The sequence below is a fragment of the Contarinia nasturtii genome, unplaced genomic scaffold (genome assembly GCF_009176525.2).
Source record: "Contarinia nasturtii isolate CC-2019 unplaced genomic scaffold, AAFC_CNas_1.1 Cnas_scaffold_220, whole genome shotgun sequence".
NCBI lineage: Eukaryota > Metazoa > Arthropoda > Insecta > Diptera > Cecidomyiidae > Contarinia > Contarinia nasturtii.
Window position 1 is genome coordinate 257820 of NW_022197577.1, and position 20216 is coordinate 278035.

General features: G+C 33.8%; 2 protein-coding genes across 10 annotated transcripts in view; one reads left to right on the plus strand and one right to left on the minus strand.

Annotated features, from left to right (window-relative positions):
* LOC116336982 (breast cancer anti-estrogen resistance protein 3 homolog) overlaps positions 1-20216 on the minus strand; it is a 31543-nt gene that overhangs the window by 10122 nt on the left and 1205 nt on the right. For 2 of the 8 annotated variants that reach the window (XM_031761240.1, XM_031761236.1), the window contains exons 1-4: positions 12356-13575; positions 8153-8281; positions 7927-8067; positions 7163-7271 (exon numbers count right to left, since the gene is read on the minus strand). In XM_031761240.1, the coding sequence (XP_031617100.1) occupies positions 7163-7271; positions 7927-8067; positions 8153-8281; positions 12356-12401 (425 nt within the window). In that variant the 5' untranslated portion in view covers positions 12402-13575. Of the gene's footprint in view, positions 1-5240; positions 6109-7162; positions 7272-7410; positions 7677-7926; positions 8102-8152; positions 8282-8369; positions 8459-8501; positions 8580-12355; positions 13576-20216 lie in introns of those variants that run through there. The other 6 variants (XM_031761237.1, XM_031761241.1, XM_031761238.1 and 3 more) reach the window with 6 other exon arrangements.
* Positions 15795-17433, plus strand: LOC116336984. Of its 2 annotated transcripts, none has more exons than XR_004200762.1 (6): positions 15795-16029; positions 16146-16276; positions 16367-16491; positions 16604-16788; positions 16991-17094; positions 17157-17254. XR_004200762.1 is itself a non-coding variant. In XM_031761244.1 (6 exons), exons 1-6 carry the CDS (start codon positions 15871-15873, stop codon positions 17282-17284), a joined length of 753 nt encoding a protein of 250 aa, XP_031617104.1. In that variant the 5' UTR covers positions 15795-15870; the 3' UTR covers positions 17285-17433. The 2 variants fall into 2 exon arrangements, 1 of the variants encoding a protein (XP_031617104.1); XM_031761244.1 differs by having other exon boundaries at positions 17070-17094; positions 17157-17433.

Sequence of the window (20216 nt, forward strand, 5' to 3'; positions counted from 1 at the left end):
CTGGGTAAATTTAAGCAAACATTGAATCAATCACTTTCCTTTTAAAGAGCTCAGCGACCGAGCATAGTGGCTCGAGAATAAGTGTATGGTGAATGATTTTACCGCTGTTCAAAGGCAAAAGAACATATCATAGCGTGGTGCATGCCATTGAAAGGTAAAATGGCATAAGCCTTATGCCATAAGGAAATCGAATTTGGTGCGATACAGTAGTAACATCTGTTACCGTTATAAATCAATTTGTCGGTGTAAGCAAACCAAGACGGGAATGAAAAACAAAATACATTCGACGGCGTACAAAAGGGACAATGTTGAAAGTGAAATGAAATTCGATTACATGTATTTTATTTTTTCGTTGTGATTTATTTTTGCGCAAAATGTTTGCGTGATTTCTGAACCGTGCCTAACGCAAAGTTTATCGACACAAAGTGTTGTATATACGCTTATTTAACCGTTGAGATGCGATGAAAGAAGAAAAAAATGATCGATTTGCATTTATGTTTCGGGGAATTCGGTTTTAATTAAATTTGGTGTGTCGTTTATATTGAAATATCACTTTCGTACTAATAATAAATCTAATGACCGTATTTGGTTATCAATTTGAAAATTCATATCTGAGGGTCGTTGAGTACAAATTAAAAAAAAAATATCAATAATTTCATCTTTGAATCTGCTGAAAATTGACACTCTGTAAACACAATCTGAAGACTAAAATAAGAATAATTTTTTGTATTTCATGACAAACGCATTTCAATGGAGTGAAGTTCGAGTAACAGCTTAAATGAATCAAGTTCATCATGTTAAAAAAATGATAACATGTGGTGAAATAAAAAAAAATTCGGAATAAGATGAGATCATAGATTCGAACTTATGTTCGCTAGAAAATTTCAATCATATGGCTTATCAATATACCAATTCTCTGCTATAAAAATGAACCGGTGAAGAGTGAACATTTTATTCGGTGATCAACATGAGAGCGTACAAGTATATACTTTTCTTTTTGGTGCTTGGCATTGTTTCTCCCGATTTGGGGTATTGCCGTAAGTTATAATTAATTACAAAATATCTTTATTCCAATTCAGACTAAATTAGTTAAATTATAAACATTTTTAAAACAAAACGTGATTTATACTAAATTATTTTGTAGAACATTGTGCATATATATATAGCGGTTGCAAACAATTTTGTGGAGGTTATGCTGGTACTTGTAATACATTCACTGGACAGTGCGAATGTGGCTCTCTCCAATTGGCTGCAAATTCAGTATGTTTTCATTTTCAATTTCATATTTATAATAAACTTATATACGTTTGTGTGTGCGTGCTATGAAATTAGATGGTGCAAAATATTCCAGAAAGGGAGATAAGAATTTTAAAGAAGATTGGAGGTGGAGCATTCGGAAAAGTCTACAAAGGAATATGGTACCGGGATGGTAGGCCTGTTACGGTAGCTATTAAAAAAGTATTTTCCGAAGAAAGTTCGTATGAAGTAAACGCTATGAGGTAATTCAACTAAAAGTTATTTAATAAAATCCGAAGAAGAATCGAAGCATTCTGAAAAAAATCACAAATTTATATTAATACATTCAGTGCGTATATATTGTGCGTACATTTTATTCTGAAAAATATTAGAAGAGTAAAATATGAGAGAATTCAATCGAAAAAAAAGAAGATCGATGATTCAATCGTTATAATTAAAATATGTTTAACTGTAATCAAAGCCATGATTACATTAGCTCGCTCTTTGTTACTAATCGTCGTTGAATTGCAATAACAAAATTTTGTCAGCTCTGAGCTAGTGACCCTATACATAATTTTTTCTTAATGTTTTAATCTCGAAATTTATATTTTTTTCATTCAGAGCCTTATCAAATCATCCAAACATATTGCAAATTTATGGAACTTATAAGTCTACATTACACAAAATGATAGTTGTAGAGTTTATGGAAAATGGTTCGCTATTGAGTTATTTACAAAGAAATAAGGAAAGGCTGTCAACAAGTATATCAACATTGTTATATTTATGTATGCAGGTAAGTTGTTTTAAATTGTTATAGTGAATTTGAATTGTAAATAAAACAAAAAAAAAATAAAAAAACTTCAACTCTGTATATTTTAAAGTACTTCTGTATTCCCACTTTTAACTGTACGGACTCATATATAATTAGGTATGCAATGGAATGGTGCACATGGAAAAGAATAACTTCATCCATCGTGACTTAAGAGCAAGAAACTGTATGGTTGGAAAAAATCTTGAAGTGAAGGTCGGTGATTTTGGATTAACTCGACCTGCGGGAGATGCGTCTATGGCTAACGAAGTGTTAGTTCCAGTGAGGATTGCAGCACCAGAAATTCGTGCCTTCAAACAATATTCATCAAAAAGCGATGTCTATGCGTTTGGTTGGTATTTAATTTTTATAAAATCAGGGATTGTTCCTCTGAGGAGGAGAAAAACTAGGAGGAAAAAGAGGCGGAGGAGAACGCTGAAAAGGATCCTCCTCTTCAAATGAGGTGGAAGTTTTTTTTGGCAAAAAGCGATTTTCATTACAAAAATATCTTTTGTAGTTAAAAACATTTTATCCTTCTCAGAGCTCTCCTCCTCAGAGAAATAATTCCTGTATAAAATAAACTTTAATTAAATATTTTAAATAATAATAATAATTTCAATTTTCCAGGAATTTTAATGTGGGAAGTTTTTACAATGGGAGAGGAGGTACAACTGTTTCCCGCGGTGCGAAGATCTTTACATAAACCTGATGGCTGTCCAGATGAAATTTACGCTGTAAGTTGTATCGCCTTGTATATTATGATAAATTATTATATAAAAACAATTAAAAATAACACTCGAATTAAATATGTTTTCAGATCATGAAACTATGCTGGGAAAAATCTCCATACGATCGTCCAACATTTTTGCAGTTAGCATATCACCTCAACGACTTATATTTGAAATATTTGAACTTTGAAAACTATCAAAACACCGAATGGTATTATTAGTATTTCGTAAAAACTATACCGACTCAACCGTTCGTGCAGAACTTGGTCAAAATATTCAAAAAAGAATAGAAAAATATATTTTCAAAGATAAAATTGAACGCTCTAGAATAAAATTCTAGAAATCCGAAAATAACCTCCCATGAATTGACACAAAAATAAAAAATCTTTTTACTTTATACTTTCGTCTTCGTTTCGGCAACAGAGTAGGGTGTATGTGTATGTATATGTGAGTGTGCAATCGAATTTTGAGATTCTCCCTCAGCTTGCAGTGACTATCGATTACACATCTATCTTGTTTTCTATTACAAAATACACATCTAATACATACATTTAATTCACCCTCGTCGTTACTTAACATCGTTCAATCAACCACACTTCCAAATGAGTTCTTGTTACAACGAATAAATATACGGTAAAATGAAGAGTGTTATAAACATGATTACATCTGACATGTTCCGATAATGAAACCGAGTTTTTGTAGTGACAAAATACAATTCGATCTCGGCGAGATTGGAAACGTTGAATGACTTGTAGAAAAGTTCGAATATGAATGCAGAATTGATAACATGATTGAATCGATTTCAAATTCCAAAGCGACTATCAACGATTTACAAAATACCTTCCAGGCTGAAGAGTGACACAACATACAATAGTCTCGAAACAAAAAAAACAAGCCATCCTAGCAACGCCGCCCTATCCATATTTACATTCACACAGACAACGCTCGTTGAACTATTATTTATTATCATATTCAGTGGAACTAAAATTTTATGGAAATTTATACATTTATGCACATGCATCGTCACATATCCACAGGCGTTTTGAACTGTATAGCAGAAGTTCATCCAGCAGAAATCAAGAAATGCACTCAAATAATAACAACCATAGAGATCTGACGCTCGTATTTATAGTATATGACTCGGAGAACCGTGTACAATGTGGTAGCGCCAACAATTAATGTAAATTGCACATAATACGATGAGTGGTGTTCCTTTTTTAAAAAAAAGCATTCACTTTAATTACATTTGATGTGTAAATGCAACATATGCGACGCCAAGTATATGATAAATATTTAAATTGATTTCAAATAAACAAAGATTTATGCAGTCACACAAGTATACACTCAACGCAATCACATTGTAATTGCTTCATTATTTCAATTTAATAAACCAGGAATTATGTATTAAAAAAACCATTTCGAGTGATGTTTCTCTTTTATTTCAATGAAATGTTCGCTACAATGTTATGAATATAAAATGAAATCGATTTACTTTTTTGAATTGCACAACTAGAGCACCCCAATGGCAATCGTAAAACATGAAAAATATCTCGAATTTTTTTGGTACCAATTACTTGTACCGCACACCATGAACCGCTGTTTTATTTATTATTACCATTTAAATGATAAGTCACACGCAAATGCCTAAAGCGAATGACATAATCACTTTGAGTGACTAATTCCAAAGTTGAAACTCAAACCCATTAACATTATATCCACCGAAAAACGAACCCAACACCAAAACGGTTATCAAATGATCTGCTAATGACTATATACCTTCAAAAATGTGTCGATTTAATAATTCAGAACCCACATCAAGGACTTTTAGTCTTATTTCTGTTAAACATTGTTGCGTTGATTGATTTTCGTAGTAGGTCCCTAAATCTTACACAGCAAAAACGAACTTAAACAGGTAAATCCACATATTTGAGCTAAATCAAGTTTAACACGGATAAAAATAAGAATTCCAATCAAAATATCATCAATTTAAAATGCTGATCGAAACGTGTGATAAAGGAAATGAAAAAAGGCGGTCATCGGATTAATATAAATGGGATTACGCTGAGGGGCTAAATATTGTTCATTTTAACTGTCATGAGTCGAAGAATGTAAAAGAAAGACTAGCAAATAGCCAATGAGTTACATTCGCGGAAATGAATCATTTCATTTGAATGTCACTGTTTCACGCCTCATGAAAAGAGAGTTTTTGGTCCCATAACACTTAACATAGATGGATCGATGAAACCCAAAAACACAATAAGAATATTGTGGCCTAAATGCGACAAAGTGAAAAGAAATCATCGAGACGTTTTGTAATCGTTTCGCATCATATATATACGCCCAAGTGAGTGTATTTTTTTTTCTTTGCATGGATACGAAATCCACGCAATCTACAGACTGTTGAAGAAGAGAGCAAACAATTTGCTGGAATTGAATCTATGATTGCGAAAATAAACACAAATACACACCTTCTTATTTTCCATTTGGAGTGGCTATGTTACGATTGTATGCCATTGAAATCAACTCGTACATGCTTATCGTTGTAGTCGTAGTCGTGGTAGTAGTATTCGTCGTCGTGTTTTTTTTTTGTTTGGGTTCAACACAATTTTGCGATAGGCAATCAAAACATAAAAATCAATTGATAGACACTTTTATCCTTTTATTGCCATTTAGATTGGCTGTGATTCGATTTCGATTTCACTTTGTTCGATTTGATAAACTAGCATCGAAATCTCCACGACAAACTATGCGTTACTTAACTAGTCGTTGAAAAAAAGATCACCACTCGCTTTTATGAACTCCAGATTTTTGTTTTCATATCATGTGGTGCTCAAGTCTAACTAGATTTTCTACACTTTTGACTTCAAAAGAGGATGCAGAAAGACGTTTTATATGCTAATTTTACACATACTCATTGCACTGCACAATCATTTTCTCTTATTCGCTTCCCGTTTTTCATTCAAGCAGGGAGTATCTCTTGATAATGCTAATGTTCACATGAATGAATTGCTCGGCAATTTTTTTACGTATGAACGAAAATGAAATTTTTCACGATTGGAAAACGCCTTTCACATTGACGAACAAACACAATCCCAAAAGGATATCATTTTTATAGCATAAAATAAAAGTCTCGATACATTAAACTATTTGACTGGTAATTTTGTCGTTTTTTTAATGTACAAAATAGCCTTCGTTTCACAATCACACTTTGATGGCAATGCAAAAAAATTTCCTCATTTATACAAACGAAAAAAGACACATTTAAACTGTATTGAAAAAAGAAATTCGACGAAACAAATTATTCGAAATATTAGATAGTAGAATGAAACAAGAGGAAAAAAAGGCGAAATAGCGCGTTTTCGCAACACACAACCATACAAAAGGATAAAACGCTGAAGACTAGACATAGAGACCCCAGGCCTTAACTCAATTCACGGTCTTTGTTAAAAGTACAACCACTCCGTGTACCAATACAACCGTAACAATCGACTCTATGCCAAACGCACACCAGTAAACCGTTACGCGCGCACATGTACATGCATACGATACGTCTTTGACTCACATATCCAGCAGTTCATCCAACTTTGATTGTTTACAATGCCACCGAGAAAAAACATTAGCGAGCGTAACTTATGTACGACACATGCATGTGCACTACACTCCGAGCTACTATTTCTTTCGGTGCATGATGGTTTTGTTGTTTGCGATTCCGTCTCTTTTTTTTTCAATTAACCACGTTCGTTTACTATTGACTACACGACCATAAAATCATCGTCAACAATACTAAGCAAACAATATGAAATCGACGATTTAATGCATTTTGGTTGTTATAACCAGTTGTTAATGTGGCTGTTGAATGCAAATGGAGGACATTTCTTTATTGGTCATAATGGCTCTATTTATAAATCAATTTTTATTAATTCAGAGCAAAGATAGCGAATACAAAAGCAGCAAATGAACTGCCTTGAGAGTTTACATTTTTATTTCAATGAACTTGCAATGACAATGAGACACACATAGACGCACAGAGAGATGAGTAGTTGTAAAAGGACGATCTCTCTTCAAAAAGGCTGTTGTGATTCGCACAGTGGCTCGTAAATATTAACGGTAACGCTGACAATACATGCATGTTTGATTTTGCGATGTAGTAAAACTTGGCGTACACACCAAGTAGCGATTTTCATATGTATACATATCGATTGGAAATGCGCAGAATATTAGTGCGCATCACATGCAATGGGAATGTAGACTTACAATTGAACAGGGCTGAGAATCTAACAAAATTTGCGATGAGGGGAATCAGCACTGTCAACACGCACACACAATGTTTTTACTCAAAAAATCTTTGAGACAAATTCATAATGATAACGAATGATAAAAATAGACTCACATTGGAACCGCTTCTTTTTGCTTCTTATCTTGAATCGCACTCATGCTATATCGTTGTGTCTTTCGCTGTGTTGGCTTTCGATTGACAGTATTTACGCTACTTGATGAACCTGAAATTTGATTTTTTTTTTATTATTTATTGAATCGCACTCAGTTGGATATTTATATCAAGGTCTAAACATTGAATTTTATAACGATTTATAAATTGACCTAAAATTTGCGTAAAACTTAATAGCAAAAATATTCTACCAGATAAACAGCAAAAATATCTAAACCGGCATGGTTGTTTCCTTGCACTATGGATAGGGATACTCTGTTTTGAAATCATACTATTATTTATTGGTTTGTCACTAGATTTTCCCTCAATGCTTTTTATGCTCTTTTCCATCTTAAAACCCGTTAATTTCAATATTGTAAATCACTTTGTAAAAGAGTTGGACGTTTGTGTTTTTATAAACAGCATTATAGACTGCCAGAAATCGTTTCATTTTGCTATAAATGCGGCGGTGTGAATTTTTTTTTCCTACGGTGTGATATACGCAAAGATAAAAAAAAATCACACGATTACAAAACTGAAATTAGCACACAACTCCTAAATAGGTTCCATTGCATATGACACTTTAGGTATGCAATGGCAAATCGAACCAGATTCCTACACAATTGCACAAAACAAACATCCACCTCAATATGCAAAGAAAAAATATCTATAAATTGACACGGCAAGACACATGCAAATTGTGATAACATTGACTTTGTTTAACTTACGGTTTTCGTATTTATCGCGAAACGCCACCAAACTGGAAACAATACGCGCTCTATGAGCTGAAATTCGAACCCCCAGTTGCTTTATATCCGCCTCACAAAAGTACATCAATTCTTCGACACCGATGAACTTTTTGAAGCTTTCTGCAGAAATGCGAAGCGGGGTAGCAAAAAAGGCCTTTAGACAGGATATAAAATCGTATTTTCTAAATTTTTATTGCATATTTACCATTGTATTGCGGCAATTCGAGCATCTCTAACCATGTGGATATTTCCAAATGTGGATGCCGTGGTAAAACCATTATTGGATCCATTTGTTTTTTGCTCAAGGTCGAAAAACGAAAACTCCATGCCATGCCTAAAACGAAAAAAAAAAACATTAGCTTCACTTGAACAAAAATGATTTATTTATCGCAAAAAATCTTAAATTATTTAATTGTTACAACCACAAGTCTCGAATGTTCAAACTGTAATAAAAGCGTTTCAACAGTTCCGCTTGAGGAATTAGCATATTAATGCAAACTTATGGTAAATTTGCATGGATTTTCTTTGTATTTGCAAATTTGATTGAAAAACACCTTGTAATCTTGAGCTCAACAACTTTCTCGAGAAATCGAATCCAGTTGTTGCGGAGCCTTAGAAAATGTTTACGCACTACTAATTTCGTTTGATTCTCTATGAGAGTGAGCGAAGGTTTTTGCGCGCAATGATGACGTTAAAGAAGATCGATAAACGTGTTTAAATATTGTATTTTATATACATGTTATGTGACGCGAACATATAAAGAAACACGCGCATACTATCAACATTGTGATCACTTCATTCAATTACAATTCAATAAAAATCATTTGCGTGAGAGACATGCTGGGACCAATACACAGAGCGAAGTAAGCGTTCAATTACAAGCCATTTCACACGTTCACCTCTTTTTTTTTTTTGCTGTTGAAAAAACAGTGTGCTCGTTTTTGTACGTTTTTGAACACAACGTTATGTACATTTATCACTCCGTTCACGTGTGATGGTGCCAAAGTAAAAGAAAATGCAAAAGAGAATTGATAGCAGAGAATTGGAGTGGATAGAAAAACGAGTGCGAGCGTGCGCTGGTACGCGGTAGCAGCGACAACGGCGATCGACTGCCTGCAGTTGTTTAAATACAATCATATTGTCACCTTCGCATTGCGAATTATTTTTACACGTTTCAAATAGCGTTTTTATAGTGCTGGTACTGGAAACACAGTCAATTTGTCGCACAGACGACGAAATATTATTGTTATTGAAAGAAGACAAAATAAAAATTGAAAGGAAGTGTGTTGTCGATCGGCTAAGACTAGAATCTCAATGTTATTGAAATTCTCGACGAGAATCCATGTGTATGTACCATACAGTGAATGAGTGGTTGCTTGAGTCAATGGAAAGTGGATGTAAAGCTATGCTACAGGTTATCAGCGTTTTAGATCAATTTTGCCTCAATCGTTGTACCAAGCGAAAGAAAATAAAATGCATTCATATTGAATGTGCCATTCTTCATTACTCCTTCACACCGTGTGTCATGACTATTTCCAGCCTATTGCCCACACAATTTCATTCATTTAGCTCTCTCTCTCTCTCTCTCTCTCTCTCTATCTCAAGCCGCAGATAAAACGAAATGCATTTAGATCTTTTGAGATAGCAATCTATTTTCAGCTTAGAAATAAATTCATTTAATTGAGCATTCAAACCAAAGTGTTGATTTGATACAGATGACACCATCATTTAGTACACAGATATCTTGTTATGAACACCCATTGATTCTTTCGGAGATTATTCACACATAATCGGGTCGAAACAAGATTAGTAATGAACAACTTACAAGATAATCAAATGTTAAAACGAGGCAAAAAAAAAAAATGAAATGTCCCATCCAGTGTGTCCATAACATATAGAAATAGCACTAAATAGTGTCGATATCTATACTATATTGGTCCACTATATATGTAAGATATTCCGCAAGACACCATAGCTCACGATAGAAGTGAGTGCGGACGGCAAACATGTTGACGCATACACACAGTTCTTTCTACTGCCGCATGGCAATTTGTGATTTTTTCCGTCTACACTGGCTTCGATCGTGCGATACGGTGCCGTGCGGCAATATCTTTCATATATAGTGGACCGATATAGTATAGATATCGACACTATTTAGTGATATTTCTATATATTATGGACACACTGGTCCCATCAAAGCGATTAGATTTGAATTCACGCTTGGTAGCTGCTAAAGAAATTTGTCCATTGATGCAATTTATAAATACAGTGGCTTTGAAATGACATGCGAATCGCATCAACTTTGTGGGCGAAAAGAGCACAAGTATCATACACACACGCACATTATTTTATGGAATTACACAAAGCCATTAAAGTTCGATAACGTCATAAATGTTTGCGTCAAGTAAAAAAAAAAACACGTAAGATCTATTTGCTATATAGTTATCAGCGGACAAGACAAACATTAAAAATGTCGTACAAATGATAACAATTGTAACCATTCAGTTTGGTGTGTGCATCGCCAGCGAACTTATTTCAAATATTCATCATTTCCAATGCATAATGTAGCACTTTCCATTGAAATTAACGGCTATAAAGTGTGAAATGACACAGAGAACAACCGTAATAAAACGAACAAGATAACGATGACGTGAAACATGGAAAAGAAGAAACCTATTGAAATATGTAGTCACTTTAAGTGCGACTATGCAGTATGACAATTAAAAAAAAAAAGATTTTTGAATTCAAATTTTTGAAGATGAAAAATTTTATTCACTCGTAAAATGATTTTTATGTTCATAAACACCAAGTGTCAAATAGACATAATTCATAAAACAGTAACATTTAATCAGCGCAAAAGTCACATTAGAATCATATAATACTAGTATAATTGAATCAAATGGGTAAATACGGTTTTTATTCATGCGCATATCGAATATTGAATTATGTCGAAAGAATTAATTGAACATTGTACAACAAATTGACATTTCAATCGATAGATCATAGCCTTATATGGAATAATTCATTGTGACCGCATCGAAAAACACATACTGTCTCAACAGACATCATGTGTACAATGTATGCGGCACATATATATGACTTGCAAAATTGTGTCAAAAGTAATTATAATCAAATTACAATGTCTTCAATTGAAATGTCACTTCAGCTTTACTTCGATGCCAATGCATTCGAAATTGGATAAATCAAATCATTGTGATGCAAACATGTTTACAGTAAATTGTGTTCGATATCTGAGTGAATAATTTTGGAATTGTGCATGGATTTTTGTCATCAAAATTGACACGAATTTGAAATCTCTGCAGAATTATTAAACAATTTCGGCCATACTCAAGTGGGCTCTCAAGTCAGGGGCACGTATTTCTCATGCTAAGTAGTACGGCCAGAATTCAAAAATTTGCAAAGCATTCCGACGAAATTGGTTTTCACACAGAAAAATCTCTATGATGACAAAAAGCTGTTTATTCGATGAAAAATTGAATAAATATGTAGTGATTTTAGTATATTTAAGTAACATTTCACAGACAATTACCGTTTAAACGTTGAATATAAATTTAATATGACGCTGTAGTGTGCAACTGTATGCTGTGTTTTTGTTTCATTGCATTTAAATGGGTAATTGCTTATCGGCAGACTTTTATGCCTATAAATAATTTATAAACATAATTTTCATGCACACCGTAAAAAAAATCTATTCATTCATTCTACTATTGCACACTATGTGAGAGTCCTTCGTGGATGACATGAATTGATTGCTGTTTAATTTCATATTTAAATGCATGAAACGGTGAATGAATTGATTCCCGTTGAATATAATAGTCGTAGACATACAATACTTGAGACCAATACTATAATCTCGATGTACTACTCAGCCAACTACGACCACAAAAAGGCCAATCTGGTGCAGTAAAACGAGCGAGAGATTGAAAAAAAAGACGACTAAAAATTGAGCAGGAGAGAAAAAAAAAACGGCGTCAATAAATTATCGCTTAATTACACTGTTTTAATTTTAACTTCTGCTGGATGACTGGGGCTCTGCTCTCAATCTTATATTAAAATCTCGTTCCATCGTTTGCTTCGTAATCGTTCAACTTGTGTGTGTGCTCTTGTGTTGTCGAAGATTATGTTTTTGCATTAAAAAAGTTTAATTTGAGAACGAAGAAGAGGAGAGAGAGAAAAAAAAGTTTGCAGCAAAACCAATGTGGAATGAAAACCGACAATTTGCGTTGCAGTCATCCAGTGGTAAGAGAAAAAACCAAACGCAACATATTTTGAACGGGATGCGAAAGGAACAGGAAAAAAATTGTATATATTTTGCATGAAAAAAAATGTGGCCGAGATAGCGCCGAGTTGAAAGTTAAACCACAAAAACAATGCGAAACATACGTACTTTGGCTTCGCCTTGGCGTTTTCAATTTACTTGATGATTTTCCCATTTTTATGTTGTTTTCGATGCAAAGAGACGAGATGGTGTTATTGGTATTTTTTTTTGCCGTATCGCCCGAAATTTCTCACTTGTGACGCGCTAGTTTTCCGAAAGAGTTATTTTCGTAGCTGTGTTTTCAATTAACAACTCTTGTTAGTGCTTCGAATACCACTTTAACCGTTTATCGGCAAACATTTCGAACCACGAGATTTAAACACACCACTGATTTCGAATTGATGCACACTGACCATTGCTCAAACACTCACGAAAAACACACACACAGCAGCGAGAGGGACTTAATGAGAAAAACGAGGAATAAAAGTGAATTAAAAACACGACGGCAAAACTTTTACTCCACTGAAACAATTGTGTTTGACTCGACACATTTTTTTTTGTACATTCGACAGTCGAAAATAGTTTTTCACTCGGATGGTTTGGGTTTTGTTTTGATTTATGGTTTTATAAAGTTATTTGCTTGTAAGCTTTTTATCATTGCATCACGAAACAATTTTCTCGGGTTTTTTTCCTCACTTTTTTCAATTATCAAATCACTATTTTCACTTAACATTGGTTTTTCTGGCAGTAAGTATAAGTGAGCGCATCCGTAAGCAAAAAATGAATGTCCAAAAACACAGAAACAGGTTTTTTTATCAGCTCATTCTATTTTAACCTTATGTTTTCTTCAGATCTTTCAAAACTAACTCTATTTACATGTCGCATCGTGTGAATTCCATAAACAAACTAGAGATGTTTCAGTTTTGTCTAGATTCATTGTCGTAGTCGTTGTCGGAAACACGCACATTCTTTTATTACCGATTCTAAGAAGTGCTGATGATGCAAGCCATTGTAAAAAAATATAAAAACCCATAAACATAAATTTGTCGGTTTTTGTTTCTTCTTCTTTTTGTTATAAGTTGAGAAATTTCAACTAGATACTTAAATGCACGTGTAATTCAATATTGTCGCATTATATGTATATATTTTTTCGTTTCCTTCTGTTTCACCTATAGACTGTACCGCACCGCACCGTTTCAGCGAAAAAATGTTGCAAACCAGCGGCACTGTATGTCTGCATTCACATTAGAATCGAATTTGCCACAGTTTTTTGTTTGCTTTCTTTTGTGGTTTTGCTGACGTTTTTCATTCTCTCCACTTATTTAAATGAATGAGAACTGGTGCGGAACTTTTGTTTTTCTCTTTTCGCTGTCTCCAACTGGATGTAAATAATATAATACGTACAGCTTTGAATGAATTTATAGAAATGTTTATGATTAATTTCAATTAATTCATAATTTTTGATGCGTTGGCTACAAGAGAAAATCGTACGGTTCACTTTCAAACATGATTTATAGTTTTCAAAATAACATTACGCAAACACACAATAAAACGTGCACATTTTTCAAGTTTCAATTTATCTTCGAAGCAACTGAGGTACTTTCAAAACGAGAGCAATTAATCGACTGGCTATCAGCATTGTGTTTTTTACGTGGAATTTATTGAATTCTTGCAATTTGATAAGGCAACCAACGCACAACACATTCTTGATTACACGCGATCGCGTCGACGACTTAGTTTAAACTATGGTCGATTCTTTTTTGTTCACTTTAAAAGTAAAATAAACAGCACCTTTTGGCCAGACAACTGCCTTTTTAGTTAGAAATAAAACATTAACCCAAACGAAGCGAACAGTATGCTGACGCCGATGTCGTCATTCGGTTAATGAACGAAGTAAGGCGAACGATCACTATGTATTTTGTTGACTGCTCTGCGTTAAGACACAACAGAGTGTGAACAGACATAGTGTGAATAGACTGGGTTTATGTATGTATTTGTGTAACATATTATTCAAAGTATAGTGGCGATCCAATGATTTTGAACGGTATTATTAAATTGAATCGCTAACCAAACGATCTCGTTTGACAGTCACAATTAATTATAGAGTTTGATTCCAGTTGGATTCTTTGCAAAATTTTGTATCATACAATTTACCTTCTTCGTCGTCATAGCTATTCGTGTCCAATGACATTTTCGCATTTCTGTTATACCTTATCTTCTTGTTGATATGTTTCTCTATTTGATTTATTTACGCGTTTTCATGATAAAACTAAAACTCGATGCGGTGGCAGTCCCAGTTTTAAATTTTGATTCAACGAAATTAAATACGTATTATGAAGTAAACATCTAACAACAATCACGGCAACGAGATTCGTCACATTCGTACTAAGCAGTAACCGGTATTGTTTTGCTAAGGAGACTGTTTATACACAAAACATTTTAATTACCATTGATTTCTTTTATGCCGCTGTCAGTTTAGTATAAAATTGACTCAGAATAAAAATGAACTCAGATATTGAATTAAACGATTCGTTAAAAAAGTATATATATTAAATTTATTCAACATTTCATTACGTCTTTATGCAAATATGGTTTTTCGTCGATAAATGTTTTAATATTCAGAGAATTTCATTTGCTCTTTGCTCTTTTGCACTAAAATGCAGAATGATAAAAAGGAAGCTCTTGAATGGCATCGAAAAAGCAATGTCAACGGCATTTTTCAAATGTCTTCATTTCGAGTAACAAAAAGAAAAACGTCGTATGTTCTCTTACTTTACCTCATGAAATTCAAGCTATTGTTGATATCGTTTGCTTCAATCATCGAATAAATAGAGACCGAAGAAATACAAACAATGGTTATCGGTGCCATAACTAAGAATGCGTCGCATTGCTTCCGTCTTTAATGTATTTTTTGAAAAAAAAAGAAGAAAAAAATGTAACAAAGTAAGTAATTTTCTATATAAACACAGTGTTTGTTCTTTCCATTTTTTGTGATATCTAACTTTTATTGTTCAATTATTGTTTTCTCCGGTCATTCGTTTGTTCGGCAGACGAACAGCAGACACAAAAAAAACCATTCACATGACTTTTAAAATAAGTGCATTTGTGACTTGAAATGATGAATTGATTGACAGAAGTGCAACTAGAACGAAAACAATACCACCACCGCTGCCACCGTCGCCGCCGACGTCGTCATCACCGCTGCCGACAATTCATATTTGTTGTTATGTAAAATCATTGAAATATATCCACTATGAAGAGCGGTACTGCAATTGATTTTATGGTTTCTATGGTCAATTGATAATGGCACACATTTCACTGCGATTGCTTGTCATTGTCGACCAATTGATTGCTGTCTATCATCGTGATGTGATTTAGAAATGAAATGAAACATGAATTGAAATGGACATGATTGGTCTGCCGATGCCGCCCTAAAAAACTTTCCACCAGAACACACATCAGAAAATAATCCATGCACAAACTGCAAACTAACCCAATTTTCAATGTCTATTTATAGCTGGCAATTTCCATGTTTCAACCTTATTTGCACAAAAACAATCGATTTGAAAACACACGCACAAAATTCGCCTGTGTGATTTTTTTTTTTCTTCATTGCAAATAGTTGATTTCGTTCAGTGAATAAAATGTTTATTTTCAGGCATGTGAACAGTCAAATATTTGGATTACTGTGGATTTTACTGGTTTTGTGTAATATTTATCAAATACTTGGCGAAACATCAGCTGATTCATGGTTAATATTTGCACGTGAAGCGAAAAAAGTGCTCAACAAGTGCTACAAAAATGTAAGGAGAAAAATCGCACGTGTGTGTGTGTGAAAACACAAAAATTAAAAATTGATCAAATTAAAAGAAGTTTGAAATTAGTTTTGCTACAAGTTTTGCTATCACATTATTTACAGCATACAGATTTAGCCGATTCATGGTCGTGTTTAAAACAAAACAGTTTACTACTTTACGATGATATTGCAAAGGCAGACCACATTCCGTTAACAGAAAACTTTGAATTGCTTCGAAGACCAAATCTAACCATGTAATTCAGTTGTTATTCAATCAGTTTTTCTTTGCCATTGATGCATCTTTTTTTTTCTACGGCATTTAAATTGCTTTTCAACGCATTCAGAAATGACGCACAATTAGCAGCACAAAGCTACGATGAAGAGAAATCCTCATGGATTGAGGAGATGGAGAAGCGAATTGTTGAAACGTTTGCCACACATAATGTTCGTTTTCTATTCCAATCATCAGGTGATTTCTAGCGTTACAATGAAGGAGAAAACTTTTTTCAATGATACCTTTAATAATAGGATATTGCTATACTCTTTAATGGTTCACCTGAAATAAGTTCTTTATTCCTTAGAACATGGTGAGGCACGAAGAAGACGTCGTCGAAGAATGATGATGCCAGCGATGGTTTTCGGTATGGCGGTTTTAGGGGTAATTATCATTCCATTGGGATTCCACGTTATGGCCAAAATTGGTGGACTCGCCTTATTGTTTGGAAAATTGGCATTGCTCATAGCATCAATAACTAGTTTAAAACGGGTAATTTCGAAATAAAATCATTGGGTCTGGAATGTCAACAGTCATAGTATAGCTAGCGATTTGGCTAGTAGCAATGCACAATATAGATATTTTAGAGAAACAATAGAGCCACTGCATGGCAAATAGAATCACTTAACACGTAACGTGAATAGTGGGGTTTGTTTGTCTCTTATTTCAATATAACTAACTGTACTGTGTGCAGCATTGATATTCCAGTTCGCCGATAGAAAAGAAAAAAAAATCAATCGATCGAGTTTCTTCTATATTTTTGTTTGATGCAGTTAGCGGCACATGGAGTACACTACGGTTAGTTTTAATGGTAATAATATAATCATTTATATTGATAATTGTTTAAATCTTTGGGTTAGGTTTATACCACACAGATCACCACTATGCCTATGGAGGCCCACCATTTCAGGGTTACTGGGAGAGGAACGATCGGGACGATGATCGCCGAAGGGATCCCAACTACAATAGCAATTATTATCGCACATAATTCATAATATGACCTTCTTGTCTTATATTTTGACCATTTTTTTCTCTTTCTAGTGCTTAGCTTTCGAAATATACGATTTAGATTAATTTAATTAATTCTGTTCAAACAGAAACCAAAATAACGAAATAAAGAGGAACTTTTTCACGATATCCCGTACACTTTTTTTACCGAAAAAAAACTGCGTTATTTTTTTTAAATGCAGTACTTTTCGCACTTGTTCGCCAACACTAGAAAATATAATATTACAGTGTATGCATGCACGAATTGCACATAATTTCATTGTCGCACATTCATTTAATCAAATACAAAATCGAGTTAATATTATAAATAAATCTTTTCATTCACAAAATGCATTCAAATACCAAACACGTACTCAACGTTGCATAGTAAATCTACCGTCGTCGGTTCGTTCTCATTTTCCTCTTTTTCTCTAGATCAAACTACCTACAGATGTTTACCGCACGTACGGCGGTGCTCGAACGTTCATTGCATTAAATATTAAAAATGAACGCCTACCCACCACAGTAAATGAAAGAGAACGGATTTTAGGTGCAGCAAGAATTGTATGCGCTTCATTTAAATCAAATGCCTTTTAAATTACGCAACTTAAATAAGTAATAATATCGTGTTTAATTCGGGGTTTGATGTGCAGAAATTGAATTCACTTCGAATGGAATTAAGTTTTTACAAGAGCTACTCCACGGTTTTCGAGAGCATGAATGAACCAATTCTCGGAACACCGTTATGGTTTGATGCTTAATTAGATTAATGATTGCATATGCATCGTTTTCCTATTAAATGTTAGAAATTGAACTAATTTTAATTAAATCCAAATTAACGGAACATTGGCTTCGTACTTGGAGCTGAAGCCGAATGCTTCTTGGAGCGATTATATTTTTCGCAAAACTGTTTCGGTTCTGTTTACAATTGCCCGAAATCGAGTCAACTTATTAAACGAAAGTGAATGATTTTTTTGTGTGTGTGGCAATTGTACTTTGCTGCGAATATCGTAGTCAAAAGCATTTTCGCATTGTTTATTCAATTCTATTTACAAAAGCACTTAAATGTGAAGATGTGAATGCTCTTTGTTTATACAGTATCCAGGCACGTTTGTATTAGAATCCACCACATGCGCGCGCGATGTGTTTGTGTGTGTGTGTGAAGTGAGTTGGTTCATTGTGGATAGGATCTTTGCTTTTGTTTTATATTGTTTACGCGATTCTTTCAGAAATTGAAATGAATGGTCCCATTAAATGGAATGCACTACAAATATAAACTTGATAAATTTTCATAAATATTTGCATTTTTCACTTAGCACAATTTTAAATGGAACGGCATTCCCATGCACTTTACAAACGCGATAAATTCTGTTTTAATATTATGCTCCAACAAAAAAACAAATATAAATAGATAACAGAGGCTGTGTGTAAATATTAGTCGTTGAATGGCTCTTGAAATTCACGATGTAATAATTCGTCGTTTTGAATGAACTGTTGGTTCATTTGTATGTTTGGGTGTATGTGTGTGTGTGTGCCTGTGGAGGCCTTGTTTCACCGCTGTCATCATGCCAAATGAAACGAACATGAATTTTCTATCCGAACTAATAATGAAATGAATTATCGCTTGAATTACTTTGCAGCCCAACTTATGGTTTCTGACTTTGGTATTCAATTGCAAACACTTGAAATGGGAAAACCAACCTTGACTTCAAATTGAATTGAAATCACCTCTGAACTGCTATTGTTAGAATTGTTTTAGAACTTAATCTCAATGGTTTGTCTTTTGCAAACTGTTTCCGTTCCATTTCAGCACTAAATCAATCGAAACGAGTGTGTGACACCTGTATACACCGTCTATTGTTTTGTTAAACGCTCGCAACAAATGTATTTAACCTTTTGGCCAAAAACCATTGCCACATTAATAACACATTTCATTCCATTCCATTTTGTAATATTAATGGCAAACCAAAACAGAGAGAGCATATGCTATACCATGTAACTGTTTGAAATGATATTATGCTTATGTTATGTTGAAATCGGCGATAGATAATTTTATGGATGCAAAATGTTGCATCTACACACTTACCACATGAAATATTATGCAAGCATTTCGAATATATCGATTAAATTGAGCATAACACACACGATATACTGTTATTTCAAACACACATATATATACTTTACACCATCCGCAAAAACGTTGCATTGACCCAATGCTAATCTCTTGCTCGGTTGTTAAGTGTCAAAAATAATAAATTACATTATTATTGATTCAGGATGTGTACATTTAGCTTAAATTTCTATAGGTCTCTGGGAAAATGACAGAGAATGGAAGACAAAGAACGAACGAAAGAAAAAAAAGAGTAAATTGAACAGCATGAAAAGTCAAATTTAACATTATTGTATACATTTCGAAGATTATTTTCTCTACATAAAAGCAATTAATGCACATTTCGACAGAACCATGGTGGTTTTTTTAATACTCTTCGCCACAATGATTTTTTATGTTATGAGAATTGATGTTGTTGCTGCATCGGTACACATATTTAACGGTTTTGAAGTTGTTGTACCGAAAACATTCAAAAATCCAGTTTTATTATCAACCGAAAGATTTTGCACTTTGACTGTTCCACTTTCTTTGAATGTATTTTTTTTTCTTCGAATGACTTTTTTTATTTTCTTTTTTTTATCATTGACTTTTTAACTTTGTATCGGAAATTTAAATGGATTTGGCACGAAGAATGAAGTCATCAACATTGTTCAATAAGCCATGCACGTCCATCGCTACCAAAGAATTTTTTTGGAACAATGGAAACAAAAACCATGTAAAAATGACGGCCTAAGAAGAAAACAATAACATACAGAATATTCTGCAAAAAGTCGAATACAAATTTATGTGAGCAAAAACCAAATATACAAACAGACAGCGCAAA